Here is an 18,550-nt window from a genome sequence, read left to right as displayed (position 1 = left end):
AGTCCTGCAAATATTCTCCTTTGGAGGAATTATCTAGTCACTATGAACCTGGTATCAGTTTGTTATCCATTCCCTATTGCAATATTACTAGCTTATCATTTTTTAATGTACCATAGGCAATTTATTCTTCAACGGCAACATGCACTTTATTTGTAGATGAAGCAATGAAATATAAAGTGGTTTGCTAGCAGCAACCTCTTAATTAGTTACAGATCCCTTTTATGTGGAATTATTTAGATGACTTTTACTTCTGCAGGGATTTTGCACATTTACTGATATTGCTGGATTTTGATGACAGATGTTTGAGTGGCCTTTAATAGAAATTTTTTGAAATGGGTAGTTTTGTCATTATTGGTTCATACATTTTGTTTCATTGCTTACTAGAAGACTGTTCAATATGACAAATTTAAAACACATTCTAACAAGTGGTGCTGTATTATACTAGGAATATAATTTAATACAATCAGGAAGGTGAATCACAGAACACATACATATATGTATGGCCCTAAAAACGTATAAGGAGCCTATGGTTTGAAAACAGCCCAGAGGCAAGCATAATCCTCCACTGGCCAGATGCAAAATGAATGTAGGTTTTCATGCCATTTCAATGAATGTGAGTTTCAAGGACAGAGAAGTTTACTGCTCATGTGAAGTCTGTTTTCATTTTGAGATTATATTGTTTGTTTAGCAAATGGCTTAGTGTTTTGTGCTATTTTATTTCAATTTTTGTAATCACTGTAGAAGTAAATAAGAAAACAGTATACATGTTGACAGGTTTGAACAGTGTTAATGGTAAATGAGGAGAAATAGCCAAGTAATGGAACACTGGAGTGGCTGGAGAGGGGGCAGCTGCTGGAGAGGTAGAGGGTTGCCGCAGGAGGGGCTGTTCTGGGGGGCCCAATCTATTACCCTGCCTAGGGCCCCATTTAACCATGATCCAGCTCTGGTATTTTGCACTATTTACTACAAATGACCAGAAGTTGTAATGAAACAACAAAGTGTCCGTTGTAAAAAAAATAAGCATTATTTTTTCTGTGTTTGACAATAAAGGAAAGAAAGGGGTTATTTTTTTACAACTGATACTTCATTGTTTCATTCCAACTTCTGAATTTATGGTTTTCACTGTTATTTAATAATTAGTAATAGTAACAGTCATGTTGTTGAACATGTCAGTGCAGTTCTGTGGATTGTAAACTTCAACTGGTGGCAGCAGCCCCCCCAGGTACATTCTGGGCAGTCATTTATGAAGTAACAGCGATGATGGTGATGATGATGGTGATGATGATGATGATGATGATGATGGTGGTGGTGATGATGATGATGATGATGATGATTGATGATGATGGTGATGATGGCGATGATGATGGTGATGATGATGATGATGGTGATGATGATGATGATGATGATGATGAAATAAGACAATGCAGGCAAGAAACAGGGATAGCTTTGCTGTTACTGTGTTTTCAGAAGTTAATACAGTTTCTTACTTGCCTTAACTGATTTTTTCATTAATGCAAGCTGGCCCCAGTTTTGTTAGATTTTTAGTCATGCCAGAAACAATTTATTTAAAAGAACAATAACAAACACTGCGATTTTTATTCTGCTTATAGCCTGACTTTAAGCCTTCATTTAGGTTATTTATTATTTTTCAAGTTGCCCAGTTGTTGTTGCACTTTTTTTTGTTTAATTGAACAAATAAAAAAATGCAACAGGTCGAGCTTGAAAGTGGTAAACAGCTTTTACACTCAGTTCTTCTTTAAACTTCAAAACCTCATAGTTCAAGGGATAAAGCCAAAAACTTAATGGGTCAGGATAAAGATCAAAGGTCCAGAATCAGGGACAGATTTTAAATATAACATTGTTCTTGTATGTTTTGTTGCTAGAATAATAGCGTTTGCATTACCCTGCATTTTCTGAAGGATATGAAGTCCAGAAGTCTGAAGCTCAAGTGTCTGTCATTATTTAAGTTTTGCAATCTTCATAAATTTGCCAGAAAATCACACATGAGGAACAGACCAAAAATATGACACAGCATCAGGGACAGTCAAACATATGCTCTGATCTCATAACCTCTTAGGGCAAGAATCGAGATAAAGTATTAAAGGTTCAAATTCATGGGCAAATGTTAAGTTTTATTCTTGACACCAAAGCAATGGATGAAAGTAAAACAATTCACACCACATTACCTTGACCTGGCCAAGCCTTTTGACACAATCCCCTACTCAGGTGTAGTACAAAAGATGAGCAATCTAGGAGCAAACACTTACATCACTAGCTGGATTGCCAACTTGCTCACAGGATACAGGAGATCAAAATAGAGGAAGAGACCAGCCACCAATGGATTCCCCCAGAGTTCAGTCCTGAGACGTTTTCTGTTTGGCATATACATCTCAAAAGTAAAAAGGAAATACCAAAGGCCTTTGGCTGACTAAGTTTGAGATGACTGCAAGCTAGGAGCAGCTATTGAATCCCCAAATAACTCAATCAGGAAGGTTTGTCCCAAACAATAAGTGGTGCCAGAATCATGAATTGAAACTAAACTCCAAAAAAATACATTATCATATCCTTTAGGAAGTCGTCTGCTCCAGGGAACTGCCAAATTGACAATACCCCCCCCAAGAACTGACCCAGTTGTTTGGCATTTGGGAACTTGTGTGTACAGTGACCTAACTTTTGACCAACATGTGCCCAAAGTCATAAAGTCTTTTTATATTTGCACAGCTTATAAACAAATTGATTGAGACTAGATCCTGAGATATTATTGTCCCCTTTACAAAGCCATCATTAGGCCAAGTCAGTTTGTATAATGCCCACTTTGGCATGTATCTGTCCAGATGTATGCAATAATTGGAATATCTTCAGAGATACCTTACTAAAAGGATATAAGTCCTAAACAATAGGTCTTGCATGGAGCACCTCAAAGGTTTATCAATATACTCAGTATTCTACAGAGTGTTTAGTGGTGATCTGTGTCTGGCATACAAGACATCCTCCGACCTAATACTGATGGACCTACTGAACATCAGCAAGTCAAATGGCTTCAGAAATACTCAGTCCAGGTATCTAAACTGAATGTTATGGAGAGATGGATATATCACAGAGGCTATCACTTTTCCAGAACATACTATCCATTCAAGTAAAACAAAGTGCATCCCTGTCCTTATTCAAATGCAATTTGGCTCTAAGGATGGGTAATAGAAAATGTTTCCAGGATTAGTCCTCATACCACTGATGGATAGAGGCAGCTCCTAAATGCTGCATCCCTTACATGGGTCCCCTCAAATTATCTATGGTATGATCACTTATTCTCACTAAGGCGAATATACAATTATCAGCTATGGGATAGGTAAGACCAATCAGGAAATGTTAATTCAAGCATCAAAAGGGAAATTGGCTAAGCTTAAAAGGTCCTCCAAGTGAACCTATGTTGCGGTAGTAAATAATTTTAAAACAGTTGCCCTTTTTAGATCACTAAGTTCCCCTCTCACCCTCTGCCCCCCCCCCCAGCCTTCAACAGCTTCTGGCACCTCTGTAACTGTGCATATGCCAGACTGACAAATATGAATCCCTTTCCTTTCCTGCCTATGCTTTGTCCACCTGCCATTTGAACACCTTCCAAAAGTATATGTAAGGGCTTTTGGCACTCTGCTAAGAAAATTTGAAAAGCAATGCTCCAAAACCCTTTCTCTGAATTTTCAATTATTTTGGTTAGTATTACCAGCAAAAAAAAGAGTTATGTTTGTCTTTAGCCATTAATGTCTAAAAAGGCATCAAATATGCTGCAAAACTCAAATTTTGGAACACTTTGTCAATTATGGCGTGGTAAAATTCTATTTTCCTTGATATAGTTTCACATAGAACAGCAACTTTATTTTAGTGTTTCCTTCCTAAAAACATATACACACACATACACAGGCAACCACAGACATATATCTGTCTTGGTTTACCACAAACCTATGTCTATCTGATATGTAGGCCCTTGGTCTAGTTTCATTTTCATTCTGCACCTTTGGTTGCAGGATGTAAGTTTCACAAGGGAGAATGTTACAGACAAATGCACCTGGGGTCAGGAATAACTTATGTGTGAGCAATAAAAAGATGGCATACAATAAAATCTCACCCATCCAGTGTTATGACATCAGCAAACAACTGTCATGATGATATGATGATGTCAACAAAGTAACCAGAAGGCAGATTATCAAGTGAATATTTTAGATATTAACGTTAGACTTGTGCCAAAGAATCTGTTTTGATGTAGGTAACTATGACAGTTGTAGTAGGCCTTTTGAATCAAAGTGCATTACATAAAATAATTTTGGAATAGTTGTTAACAGACTCTTATCTTTCATGAGTACACTGCTTGTAGGTTTACACCTGTTGCCCCTACACGTATGCCTTGATCTGTTCAGTATCTTACTTAGCCGACAGTTTTAAGAGTTTAAATAAATATCAGCTCCCTCTTGGGATGCCTGAGAGACAAAAACAGAGAAATGATAAAATCACATAGTTCTCATGCAAAGATAAGAAAAAAGTAGTTACAAAAAGATTGTAATTATACATAGAAACATACTACAGTTTTAAAAAAATCATGCTTCATTTCAACTGAATCTGCTTTACTCTATAGAAAAATACAGTGAAAGATTACACCTTTTAACCATTTTATGGGGAAAATGTGCATATATTTTGTACAGAACACTCAATGTTCAGTGTTATCTTTGCACTAAATGAAAGTTTCAGACCCTTAGCTGTTCACCATAATAATGTCCATGATATGTCCATCCTATCCAAGCATAATTTCTTTTCTGCAAGAACATTGTAGGAGTCTAAGGTGAAAAGGGCTCGGACCTTTTTCTGACACCATAGTTGTAGCAGGAATAGGCCATGAAAAAGAAGCTAACAGCAGTGATTAACACAGAGACGACAATTAGTGCATAAACAGCCATTTGTTTGTCTTGTAAGGCTCTCACAACACATGGAAATGGCCCAGGACACAGATTGGTGCTACAAATTATTGGAATTTCACTGACTTTTGGCAAATGCAAAAAGATTAGAATCATTAAAAAAATTATTTCAAATATAATTCGTAAAATAATGCACATTAGGTACAAGTAAAGCAATATCTTCTCCCTGTGAAAGTTAATTCTCTTTTGCACACTAGACTCCTCTTTTTTCGTGCTACTCTCACTCTCTTGGTTGGATATAAATGCTACTTCATCATTCTTGGCCTTGGAATTACTTATATTGAGGTGCTCTCTGAGGTACTTGCGCAAGTGAGAAGCAAAGAGTTCCATCACGAGAACTGAGGCAAGGAAGATTATACAAGCAAAGTTCCACACAGTGACAATGGGAATATTAAAATGTTGGTTGAAACAATCCTTTCGACAAAATGAGCTTACATTGACCTGACATTCAAAATCTGGGTCTAACTTGCTCCAGGGTAGCTCAGAGAAATACAATGTCACCAAACGAATGATAAGGAATCCAAACCAAAGAGTGCGTCCTTGGTAATCTGTTGTGGTTTCGACAGCTGTGCGGACGATGGGTACCAGACCTGCTACAACAGCTGCCATTTTCTTGACCTGGAGAAAAAAAATACTCATATCAGTTATCTGTTCAAGTTATTCTTCCCTGGGTACTAACCCACACAGCAACACACCCTTTTTTGATAGCAACATGTAAGCAATAACAATCATGTAACTTGTAAATTCTGATACATAATATATAGGTAGATGAATAACAGGGGTCAGTGAAGGGGAGAATCTACCCAGATATTCATTAAACCAAAGAAATAACTAACTTCAATTTTTTTTTCAAGCTTTGCACATCTAAATTCAGTAGTAACTTTCTTTTTTTGTGGTACTTTGTCAGTCCTATGCAGTTTCTTGATACATGACACAAGCGGTAGTCAGTATATTACATTAATCAAAATCAGGATTGATCAAACTCGGATTTATTGCTATGCTTAAACACAAATAATTCAATGCTAAAATAATAAAACATAGATATACAACAGACAAACAGAAAGAGACAAGGGCATATATTACATTAATGCAGAAGGCACATTTAAAGTGATTAACAAAACAGTCTAAATATGCCAGGTCAAACAGATGTGTTTTAAGAGACAGTTTAGACGGGGCTGCAGTAAGGCACTGTTTCATGGTTTTATGCTCCACAGGTGTAGTACAAATGTAAAAGATCAAATATTTACATTATGAGTCACTGATGATAACATTTTCAAAGATAGGTATCACTGAACTCCAATTTGAGTAACAAACATGCTGGAAAAAAAAGTAAGCCCCCCTGCACACCTGATGTGGAACACACCTCCCTGAACTTATGTATACCAACTCCATAGGGGCAGGGAGTGCAGGGGTGCATGCCACCGTGCATTAAAAATGTCTCAAAATTTGAGTTTTTGATATTATGAACTACATCTATATATATATATATATATATATATATATATATATATATATATATATATATATATATATATATATATATATACACATATATATTATATATATTATATATATATATATATATATATATATGTATATATGGTTCCCTATCAGAATCCTGAAACACTATAAGCCTGAAAGTCAAAATCCTGAAAACTAAAGCCTGAAAATTCAAAATCCCGAAAATGCAAAATCCTGAAAGTCAAAATCCTGAAAACACAAATAATGCTAATATGTCACTATAAAGACACTAATATCTACCAACTGACCCTGACCCTAACCCTAACCCTAAGGTCCGTCACTATCGCACACTCACCTGACCCTTGCCCTAACCCTAACTCACTTAAACCGCCCCTAACCCTCAATATTTGTCACTATTGCATACATGCCTAACCTGCGCCCTAACCCTAACTCACTTATACCGCCCCTAACCCTAACATAAAACCAACCGCACACTTACCTGGACCCAACGCATGACCTAACACCACAGGGCTAACAATAGCAAAGCCACAGTGACGTCAGCATGTCCATTTTGTGTTTTCAGGATTTTGACTTTCAGGATTTTGCATTTTCGAGATTTTGCATTTTCAGTCATTAGTTTTCAGGATTTTGACTTTCAGGCTTATAGTGTTTCAGGATTCTGATAGGGAACCATATATATATATATACATATATATATATATATATATATATATATATATATATATATATATATATATATATATATATATATATATATATATATATATATATATATATATATATATAAGCTGAATATTAGAGTTTCAATACTGCCTCTACCATATCAGACAATGCCGACTAAACTATACTGTAGCCTACAATGCCATACACCCGATACAATGAACTACCAGATGATATGTGCCTACCTTCGGGACTCATGTTACAGCTTGTTCCTGGATCTGGAGCTGTAAGGACTTTCAGGATTCAGTGTTTTATGCTATTACAGATGTTCAACATTGTAAGCTTTGGCATAATTTGTTCAGCATTGCATATCTCAGTTGAGGTAGTGTCAAACATCTGACAGATATCACATATATATATATATATATATATATATATATATATATATATATATATATATTTTTTTTTTTAGAGTGGTTGAGAATAAAGTATGTGTTGGTCAGTGGGGAACTACCACCTTCTTTTGTTACAAAAGACTCAGTTTTATAAACAATACAAAACTAGATAGACAACCAGTAGCATTCACAAAATATAACTGTACTATGCCAGTCAGTGTTAGTTTGAAGAAGCCACAGGAAAAAAGATGTTGTAATAGCTGAGACCAGAAGAGGCCAAGGCATGGACTATGACAGAAAGATTCCAAGAAGGTAACATAGGCAACATGGTCTGAATGGTATTACTGGTTTATAGATTCATAGATAAATACTAGACTACCTGCCCCTGCAGGCCATTTTAAGCCAAGCCAGTTTCTCTTTCTGTGCTTGAAATAACCTATCACATTTGGTTATAGACTGGCCTTACCCATCCCATGGCCGATAATTATATATTACCCTAATAAGAATAAATGGTATCATACCATAGATAATTTAACGATACTAATGCATGGAATAAAGCATTTAGAAGCTGCCTCTGTCCATTAGAAATTTTCTGTTTCTCATCCATAGATCTAAGTTGTGCTTGAAAATTGACAGTGATGAACTTTTTTTATGTGGCTGGGGAGTCTGTTTCACAACAGTGTCATTAATGTTGCAGAAAAGGTTTAGATCCCTAGACCAAGGATTTCTAATGCCATTTGACTTGTTGATGAACAGCAAATGCATCAGTAATGGTTTGGAAGGTGGTTTGTATACCAGACACAGGTCACCTCTTAGCAGCCTGTAGGATTCTAAATATAGTGAAAGAGCTTTGGATTGGTTTATGTAAAGCATATTGTTTAGGTCTTCTATTCTTTTAGTAAGGTATCTCTGTGGGTGTTCCAGTTGTTGCATGTGTCTGGACAGATACATTACAAAGAGGGCATGGTATTCAATGACTGGCCTAATGAGGGCTGAGTAAAGGGGGACAGTGACATCCCTAGATCTAGACACAATCGCTTTGTTTATAAGCTGTGCAATAGATGGTCCTTCTCAGACGAAAGCAAGATGATGTACCAACAGCTACAGTGCCCAGTCACCAAGGGCCAGCCAAGAAGTGAGGATCACACTGTGAGTCTGTCCCCTACATGCAAATTCAAGTTTATCGGTATCATTGATAATATAAGTCAGCAAAGGTGGGGGACAACTATCTAATAAAAGGACATGTACAGCCAGAGTCAAGGAGGTGCTGAGCTTCAAGTGATTACAAGGTAACTGATGGCGAATAACATTAAAATCATTCATGAATGAATTATGCTCTCCAAAACTAGGGAATTCAGCACAAGTAATGTCCTTCTGTGTAGATAGGGTCTATATTAGTTCGCTGAAATTTATTCTAGTGAATACCTATTCATCTAAAAAAAAAAAATTACTCCAGAGATTCACTGAATTTACCAAGGGCAAAGACGTAGTTGGCCAACTACTGAACGTTGCTCTTTTCTCCACTGTAGTACAACCTCAGAGATGGTATACATAGTTAGCGGGGGTGTGGGGGGCGAAGCCCCCCTCATCAGGGTGTGTGGTGGGTGAGACCCCCCCCACTTCAGTGGGTTCAGTTCACCTAGATGTTGGTCCGTTGTGCTATGGCAAGTATTTCCTTGCCCTTGGTAAATTCAGCGAATCGCTGAAGCAATTTTCGCTGAATAGGGGTCAATGAATAGGTGTTCAATGGAATAACATTTCAGAGAACTAATATAGCCCCATGTAGATATGGAGTGACCAAGTGTTGGACCAAGTGGTGGACCAAGAGGTGGCCCTAGGGTCATAATCTGGTCCACTGAAGCATTTTATCTGGCCCTTGGTATGTCCTACAACATACTATTTTGAATGAACAGGTACATGTTGTTCATGGTAATGTGCCCCCCCCCCAACCTTTTAAAGTATGGTAAGTGACCCTTTAACTGTTTGGTAAGTGGCCCCTGAGCCAAAAAGGTTGGCCAACCCTGGTGTAGATGAAATAATCTGACTTTTTTGAACTATGCAGCCATTTGCCTCCTTAGATCTATACAGTGCATACTCAGCTTCTCAAGTGTTTCATTACAGAACTTTAGGCCAAAATATCACACACTGAGTTTAAGAGCCTATCCCATATAATTTACAGACTAGCAAAGTTAAGTAAAAGTGGGCCATCCTAATGAATTCATTAACTGCAATACTGCCTCTGATGATGGATAATGCATAAGAGATCAAAGCACTGACCTGGCACTCATGCAAGATGAGACCTCAGTGACAGATGTGTATCCAAGGAGGATAGGGTGGGGGTGGAGCTAATACAGCCATCAGCCCTCCCACAGATAAAGTCCATGGCTGTAACACTAGTGCTTCTGCATCATAAATGCTTTCATTCTTACCAATAATCTGGGCAGCAGCAACATATTTCCTTTCAGATGTTAAGACGAGAAAGAGAGAGTAAACAAAATGGCTGCATAAAAAACAAACTGGAGTCCATTCGTAATAGAAACTTGTAAGACACCCTATGCCTACACAATACGATGACTTAGTTGTTAGGTTTTAACATAATATGAAAAGAGGATTTGAAAATTTAGATAGCCAGCCAACAACTTCTAGTTGTGTGTCAAACAGTAGCCTGTCTTGTGGAATTATTACTGAGATAACTCTTGTGTGTAAAGCACATTCTTTAAAGTTCTTAACAGGTGTGCCATGTTAATTTTAAATCACTGGATAAATGACAGAGAATGTTAAAACCCTAACTACACCCCAGCAAAGCCAGGTTTGATAGGGAAGCCTAGATGCTCCAAGAGCTGTCCAGGACTGGTGAGTAGAAAGGAGGGGCAGATGACAATTCATACATTCTAGGGGAAGGGATCAGAACACATCCCATGGTTCAAATACAGTAGTAAATATCCAGTAAGATAGTTTATAATTTCAAGGGTGTGGTGGGTGCATCCTAGCAAGAAGTGGATGCATTTTAGTTCAGAGTGAGCTGTAGCATCATCCCTTTTTAATTATTACTGTTTATTTTATTATTATTACTATTGAGGAAAGATAAAACAGCTGGACAGACAGTCTAGTGTAGCCATATGATGAGCATACATACAGAATTGTGCATATAATACTAGACGTCAGAACTGAATCTGGAGCTGTGATGCAAAGATCTTACCAATGAGGCACCTTTACTTCTTCCTACAGGATTGTTGTCAAGAACTAACACCGTAGACTGCAGTACAATTCACTGCCAGCAGAAAGAGCGGATAAACTCAGCACAGATACAAATCTAGAATGGAAATTACCCAACACCACCCAAATCTCACATTCAGTTGCCAGTTGACATGAGAGGGATAAAAAGGATCATTAGAGAGAATTCAGGACAGATTGGTCAAACCAGGCAGACTAAAAAATGTTTATATGGGCCACCACCTTGGTATTCAGGATAAAACACGGCCCCTTTGCCCACCTAAGAACAGATTCTCATACTTCACATTGATCATGATGTAATAACCCCCCCCCCATTTCATATGGGACATTAGACTCAGAAACACCACATATTTGGGTTCATAATCTAGTACTAACAATTTGATTGTGGAACATGGTGAGGGTTGCAAACTTGAAGTGCTGCTCTTTGACCTTCAGAATAAATATTAAACTGAGGTCTCACCTACTAGCTCATGCCAATATAAGGCATATATTAATACATTTACTCAAGTCTAGTCAGCTACACAAGTATCTAGCTCGTTGCTAAAATTAAAACCACATTAGCTTTTTTCTCTTACAAATTGTAAATTTAGGCCTGCTCTTCATCGCTGTTTTTCTTTCATCTAAGACTAGTTACCACACACTTTCGGGGAAAGCAGTTTTCCTTATATGTTTTTAAGAATTTCCCTTTACTTTTTCTGTACTTTAGCCACCTTTGTCCACCTAACTCAGTGCTTCTCAAATATTACTTTTCCAGAAATCTCTTAATATGTGTAAGACACCATATTTTTATACCTGCTTTACACCATACCCATAAATGGGGCATACATGTTACAAGTCAAATATGCAGTTCTCTGTTGATAGAGTGTATTTTCTTACAACTATGTTATATTCGTAGTTGTATTCATCATTTATTTTTTTCATCAACCCTAAATATTTTTTATCATTTATTTACATTTGCTAACTAGGTAGGCAAGCTGATTCTAGAACCACTTTCTTTCATGACCTGAGCCAAAGATGGCAGCAAGCTTAATACACATTTCATAGATGTGCATCTATAAATTAAACATACTTTACAGAAGCACATATGTATACTGCATTACATCTAGGTATTTATGTCAGGACGTTAAGAACAAACGGCTTACAATATCCACAGCCCACTCTTACCCAAAAGAAATAGTTACTATAATAGCTAACAAATTTAGTGCAGATTTTACTCCACACACAGTTACAAATATTCCAAAGATTCCACAGCCCTCCCCTTTAATTATTATGGAAGAAGTCCTCTCAGCCTTCTCAAAAGCACCAAATCCATTGGCCCAGATGACACACTAGGTTGATGTATCATCAGTGTCAAATATGGCCTATCTGAATCTGTACTTAACCTCTTTAATATAAGCCTGTCCATTGGTTAGCATCCCAAAGCATTGAAAACAGCAATTGTAATACCATTACACAAGGGTGACTCGACCACAAACCCTAGTAACTATAGATCCATTAGTCTCAGTAGCCTCAAGAGTAAAACTGTGGGACATATTATTTCAGACCTCATTAATCTGGACATTGAAAATCTCTTAACGCTCTACTCTCATTAAGTTTGCTTTCGTCAAATAAAGGTCTTGCCTCTCTGATGTCATTAATTTCTTTGAAAGAGTCACTGAAACAGTAGATAATAGTTAAACAGTACATACAGCATATCTGGACTTGGCCAAGGCCTTTGACACTATTACCCATGCAAGCATTATTGAAAAGTGTGTAAATCTCAATACAAACCCTTAGTTTATTTAGTTTAGTACTGTGGATAGCTAAATAGTAGTCTGGCAGAACCTATGTGGTTAGAGTTTTAGGTGCTACTTCTGAAAGCAAACAAGTTACCAGTGGTATACCACAGGGCTTATTGTTGGCTCTCATCTCTTTTTTATCTGTTTTGCATACCTTCAGCCAACACTCCTGGTCTGTGTAAGTTTGCCAATGACTATAAACTGGGAGTCATTATTCAAAATTGCACTGACTCACAATTGCAATAATACACAATAGACCAAAAGAAGTCTTAATTCCCCTCTACTCATATCTCATCAGATTACTTATCGAATATAACATCTCTTCTGGTTGTATTTGTCTAAACATATCACCTAACTTGAGAGACCTCAGAGGTTCTTAATTGAAATTATCAGTGGCCTCAAAACTCTTAGCCATCAGGAAAAACTGTCAGGCCCTCTCTCTACTCAGTTGCTTATAGATTCTTCCATGGGGATCTGTGTCTAGCCTTTCAAACCATGATAGAGCCAATCCTATTTCACCTTCTCTTCCACTCCTGGTAAAGGAGCTAAACTTTTAGCAACAGAAAATAAGACATGTTAGCGTAACAGAATCATATCACAATGTATCCCCAGTAGATTCATATACCAACACAGTCATTATCTCTGCAACAATATTCCACTATATGGCAAACACAGTTATCACCCTTTCCTCTTTCAATGTAAACCTGGGTAATTGGATAATCAGCCTATCTTGTATTGCCCTGCTTGAGGCTACAGGTATGCAGGTAACCTTTAAATCTAGGTCATTATGTAGGATTGCAATGGCTTGCAGGCCGATTACCTAGCACATACCTTTGAATCAATTAACCTATAAAATACTAAATATAATACACAATGCTGCTTTCTAAATGTACAGCAATCTATATGAATAGACAGACAGATAGATAGATAGATAGATAGATAGATAGATAGATAGATAGATAGATAGATAGATAGATAAGATAGATAAGATAGATAGTTGCACACATATAGAAACAAGCTAAAAAAATGAGAGGCCTAATTTAAAAATTAAATTGTATGACTAACAAAAGATAGAATACATACTGTGAAAAGGACAAGCAAATTTAAGGAATAAGGGAAGGAAAGACACAAAACAGACAGATATTCTAATGGGGTGAAATTATATAAAGTTAGAATGGAAGATCATTAATAGGATTAAAAAGAAAGGAACCCAAGAGGACTGAATCGGTTGTGGTATTAAATAAGGTAGTGATACAATTTTCCTAAGTTCCAGAAGCACCTGTGGTTCACTGACACCACAAATATACAACAAACACCAAGCACAAATATACAACAAACAGCAAACACTATTTACTTCCTTGGACCCCTGTCACATCAGTCACCATACTTGACAGGGGTCCAGGGAAGTAAATAGTGTGGGAAGAAATATCCAGGGAATTGTTATGGCTAGGCTTGTATAGGCCCTAGGACCGATAGCCTAGTACTAACCTATGAACCTATGAACCTATACACAGTTCTTCTTAGTCATAAATAAAAATAGTCCAAACACCACTGACCAAAACATAAAAAAACTTTGGAATGGTAAAAAGAGTTTAGTTGTCTTTAAAACCAATACAGCCACAGAAATAATACTTTCATCTTTACATCTTTACTTTTTATATAATAATAGACTTCATCAGAGTTTTTTTTTCGAACAGTGGTGTTTGTACCTGCAGTTACATCTTTCTTCTAGAACAATAAGAATGTTTTGTTTAAAGAGAGATGAGGTGAGGCAGTTTCTAATATTTCGGAGAATGAAGGTCAAGCAACTGGATCCATTTTGTAGAGGAATCTTTTAGTAGGACCCTAGAATGAAATGAGGTTAAAGTAGATTAAAGAATGTTGGTAGGTGGGACCTAAGTGGGGCAGTCACAAGATAAGATTGTTAGCTTGTTGACAAGATGGGAATGAGATTTGAATGAAATAGCTTGAGGAACTCAGTAAAAAGATGGCATGCTCAGTAATGGGGGGGGGGCTGTCTGCTGAGTTAAGGACAACACATTGATATGTTCTAAGATCTGCTAGGGTGATAAATCTACACATATTATTTAATCCTTGCTTTGTAAATGGGAAGCATTGTATGAGTGTGAAGAAGCCGAGGAAGGTCTTATTCCATTTTTGGGATTAATATGTCCTTTATTAACAATATAGGGTTTCAGGGGTAGGAATATCAATGATGTTATAGGCAATTTATAGTCTTTAAGAATTTGGTTATGAAGTCAGATTGGCTATGAAAAAGTGGGAATAGGGACTCAGAGAAACAAAAATATATTTATGTATGTGCACTTTGGAAATAAGTTTGCCATTATGGGATCTGTCATTTTTTAAAGTGGAACAAAATCAATTTCTTGTTTGATCCTAAAGACCTTGGTGTTTGTTTTACAATGACTGACTGTAAGTTTATGGTTTCTGAACTAGAAGCATATTTATAGAAATACTTGTATTGCCTAATCTGATGGGTATAATGAGTTATTTCCTTCCAGAAGTAGTAAGTTTAGAGTGGGGTAGATCATGGATAGAGTATTGATGAAAAGGCAGATAATAATAGGGCCAAGAACTAGGCATCAGTGAACAAGTGAATGAACAGAGGCTTACACAAGTTATTAAAAATGACTTGATTTTTTTTTTCTGTTTGGAAGACATACAATAACCTGAGAAAAAAGCTAATGCTGTGGAGTTGAGTGAGATGTACAGAGTGATCCTGTAAGTCAAAGGCTAGATCTCGATCAATGAATAAAGTTCATGCCAGCCAATCTTCAACAGTATTTTTGTGAATAATTGTTGTGACTTGTATTAGTACACTGGAGTATTACTTTTAATGAGTGAGAAAAGATTAGTCATTATCTGAAAAGGCTGAGATGGGAAGGACTAGCTGTTTTCAATAGAGGGATTATTATTGCTGATTTCTCTCCTAATAAGGCGTTACTCATATGAAAAGAAAGGTCAAAGATAAATGACAATATACAAGAAATATAAATTTTCTTTAAAACGGATAAAGATGACATGAAAATTATTGGCTCAGAGCTTGAGGAGGTACTTCTGTGTTGAGCAGTAAAATATGGAAAGGGAAATTAATAAATGGAAAAGATGCTATAAGATGTTAAAAGGGGTAAATGGGAGATGGGTGAGGAAATTGGGAAGGGCGAGAGGGTAGACGGGGAAAATTAAATAGATTTCTAGAATCTTGTCAACCTCAGTATTTGAAGGGTCATATTGCTTTCATTTATAAGTAATAAGAACATTGGTCATCTAAATTGCCTAAAATTTTATTTCATCTCAATATGTTTGGGAGTCCCTGACCAGGCAGTGTTTGTAAGATCTACACCAGTTAAGTGTGGATACTTCAAGCTCCAAGCCAATAATTTTCATAAGTCATCTTTATCCTTTCTCAAGAAAATTTATATTTCTTATATATTCAACTCTTTCAACTCTGGGGGCTCACTTGCATTCAACCTTAGCTGCCATAATAATTCCTGGTATTCTAGAGTCTGCTCCCAGGGTCCATCCCTGGGAGTTTGTATTACCTGTTCTAATATGAAAAAATAAAACATCTTATTGTTTTCATAAACTAATCTATGCCTAAATAAAGCATTGAAATCCCTTATGACATTAATATCATAAAGGTGTTCCTGCATTCTGACTTTTAATTTGTGTTTAGCTTTTCCTAACATAGAAACTGGAACATTGGCTGCAAAAATGCAAGATACACATCCTCCTAGTATTACAGTCATAATGAAAATGGAACATAATCTTGTAATTAGCAATACTAACAAAAAATTCCTGACCCTTGTATACAAATCTGCATTGTGGGCAGGCTTCACATTTCCCTGTGCCAACTCTTGACAAATTGTTGTTTCTTATAACATGTTTGACACTTCTTTCTAATCTCTCTTTAATATAAAGATTCATGGAATAAGTAAAACAATGTTTATTACCTACCTATCACTTAAAATTTTTCATTTAAAATAATTTCCCAATGTTTCTGTATGAGTGGAACAGTAATTTGAGTTTCTTGCCCATATTTCATAATCAAACTGTTTACAAACCCTATAACATTATTTTTGTTTTTATAACTTAAGTGGATATATTGTAATCCCAACCCCTAAAATGGGCTGTAACATATCATTTTACCTCCTAAAATTGCATTTTTAATGTCCTCAAGCATGTTAAGATGATATTCTCTTGCTAAAAACAGTTCAACCAATCTATCAATTTCCTTAATGAAAATATCATCAGAAATGATTCTGGCTAGCCTGATCATTTGTCCCTCAAACTCCTTTTATGTTTGTAAGGATGACAGCTTTTGAAGTACAGGTAACCATTAGAAAAAGTAGGTTTTCTATAAATTATGGTGGAATTTACCTAATTGAAAATCATTAAATAGTGTAATAGCTAAATAATTAATCATGGAATCTGAGACTTGATAGGTAAACCTCAAAAAGTGAGTTAAAGACTTTATATATGAAATAAATTCTAACAATATATCTTTATTTCTTTTCCAGATAATAAAAATATCATCCAGGCAATGAAGAAATGTAACAGTGTGACTAATAAATAGATGTAAATGCATATTCCTGTTCCCAACAGCACATAATTGCATCAGCATCTATGGGAGCACAGGTGGCACCTATGACCACTAAGCTGATTTGTTTGAAATATTCTCCTTCAAAGAATACAAAATTGTTTGTTAAAATGATCTCCATGAAATAATTAATAATGTTAATGTCCCTATTGGACAAGTACTCACACCGACATAACATTTCATTAAACCAAATAAGGCCTATTCCGTGGGGTATACAGTAAAACAAATTGGCTACATCTGTTGTCACTAGACACCGTTCAGGATGGAAAAAATCAGACTTTAATTGCCTTACAAAGTCCAATGAATCCCTAAGTATGTAGGGATACTTGGCCGTAAACTGTTTAGACAGCTTGTCAATGTAACTTGCTAGTGGGTGGATTATTGAGCCATGAGCTGCCACTATACAGTGAAAAGGGAGGGGGGGTTAGTTGCATCCTTATGAACCTTAGGGATCCCAAATAAACTGGGGATAACTGGTAGTTTTACACACAAAAACCTATATAACTTGTGCTTAATAAGCCCCTGGGTAATTAAATCATCCAAAATTAAATAAATTTTGCTGTCTGCAATATAGATTTCATTTTTGGCAATTCTACTATATTGCTCCTTTTAGTTGAAAAGGAAAACATTCTACCCAAGTAGTTAATACTATTCATTAGTACAATATCCCATCCATTACCAGGCTTCATAATATGCAGATTATCATTAGTGCTAAGCTTTTTTAATAAAACATTCTCTTCCTTTGGCGTATTATGCAACTGAGTACTCAAAGCTTGTAAACAGGCTTACCTGATGTCCCTAATACAATATTTTTCAAATAGCACCAGTAAAGTATGAAGAAGGGGATTCACCATGCCCCTTCTAACCAGGGTGTGACAAGGATTATACTCAGTGATGAGTGCCCTATTATCAGAAGAATACACTAAAGCCAAATGTATTTTTTTAACATAAAAGTTAAACCTAATGAAACGTTCACCTAACGCAATATGAGTTTGTGGTATAAAGGTAAAACCTTTAATAAATGGAGCAAAAAATCTATAATCAAGAGCTGTATCACTGCAGTTAAATATATTAAAGTCATTGAAAGTGGAAATAGTTCTATTATTATGTGCTTCTTCAATTCTCATAACAGAGAAATGGATAGTGGAAGCCATAGTTAAAAATTTAGAGGGACAGGGAGCATCCATAATTAGTTTCATCTCCTCCCTCTTGCTTTAGTCCCACCTGTCTGCTCCAGATAGGTTCAGCTGGGCTGTTGGTGGGAGTTGTTCTGCTGTGCAATCCTCTCCAACCTCCTCACTATGGGCAGAGGGGAGGATTCTAAAAAAATGTTATCAATATTAACAAAACTGCCCCTAAAATATAACCACCTGTATACACATCTAATGTCTAGCACCAAGCAAGGTAGAAAAGTAATGA

At 36.4% G+C, this 18,550-nt stretch overlaps 1 protein-coding gene across 3 annotated transcripts in view; it reads right to left on the bottom strand.

Annotated features, from left to right (window-relative positions):
• Positions 1 to 4,575: 4,575 nt before the first annotated feature.
• Positions 4,576 to 18,550, bottom strand: part of LOC122813826 — a 140,444-nt gene continuing 126,469 nt past the window's right edge. For all 3 annotated transcript variants that reach the window (XM_044086353.1, XM_044086354.1, XM_044086352.1), the window contains exon 2: positions 4,576 to 5,579. In XM_044086353.1, the coding sequence (XP_043942288.1) occupies positions 4,824 to 5,570 (747 nt within the window). In that variant the 5' untranslated portion in view covers positions 5,571 to 5,579 and the 3' untranslated portion in view covers positions 4,576 to 4,823. The remainder of the gene's footprint in view (positions 5,580 to 18,550) is intronic.

Source organism: Protopterus annectens, chromosome 10.part0, assembly GCF_019279795.1.
Source record: "Protopterus annectens isolate FY-2018-M chromosome 10.part0, PAN1.0, whole genome shotgun sequence".
Classification (NCBI taxonomy): Eukaryota; Metazoa; Chordata; order Ceratodontiformes; family Protopteridae; genus Protopterus; species Protopterus annectens.
Note: the sequence above shows the minus strand (reverse complement) of the source record. Positions and strands in the feature narration are given on the sequence as shown.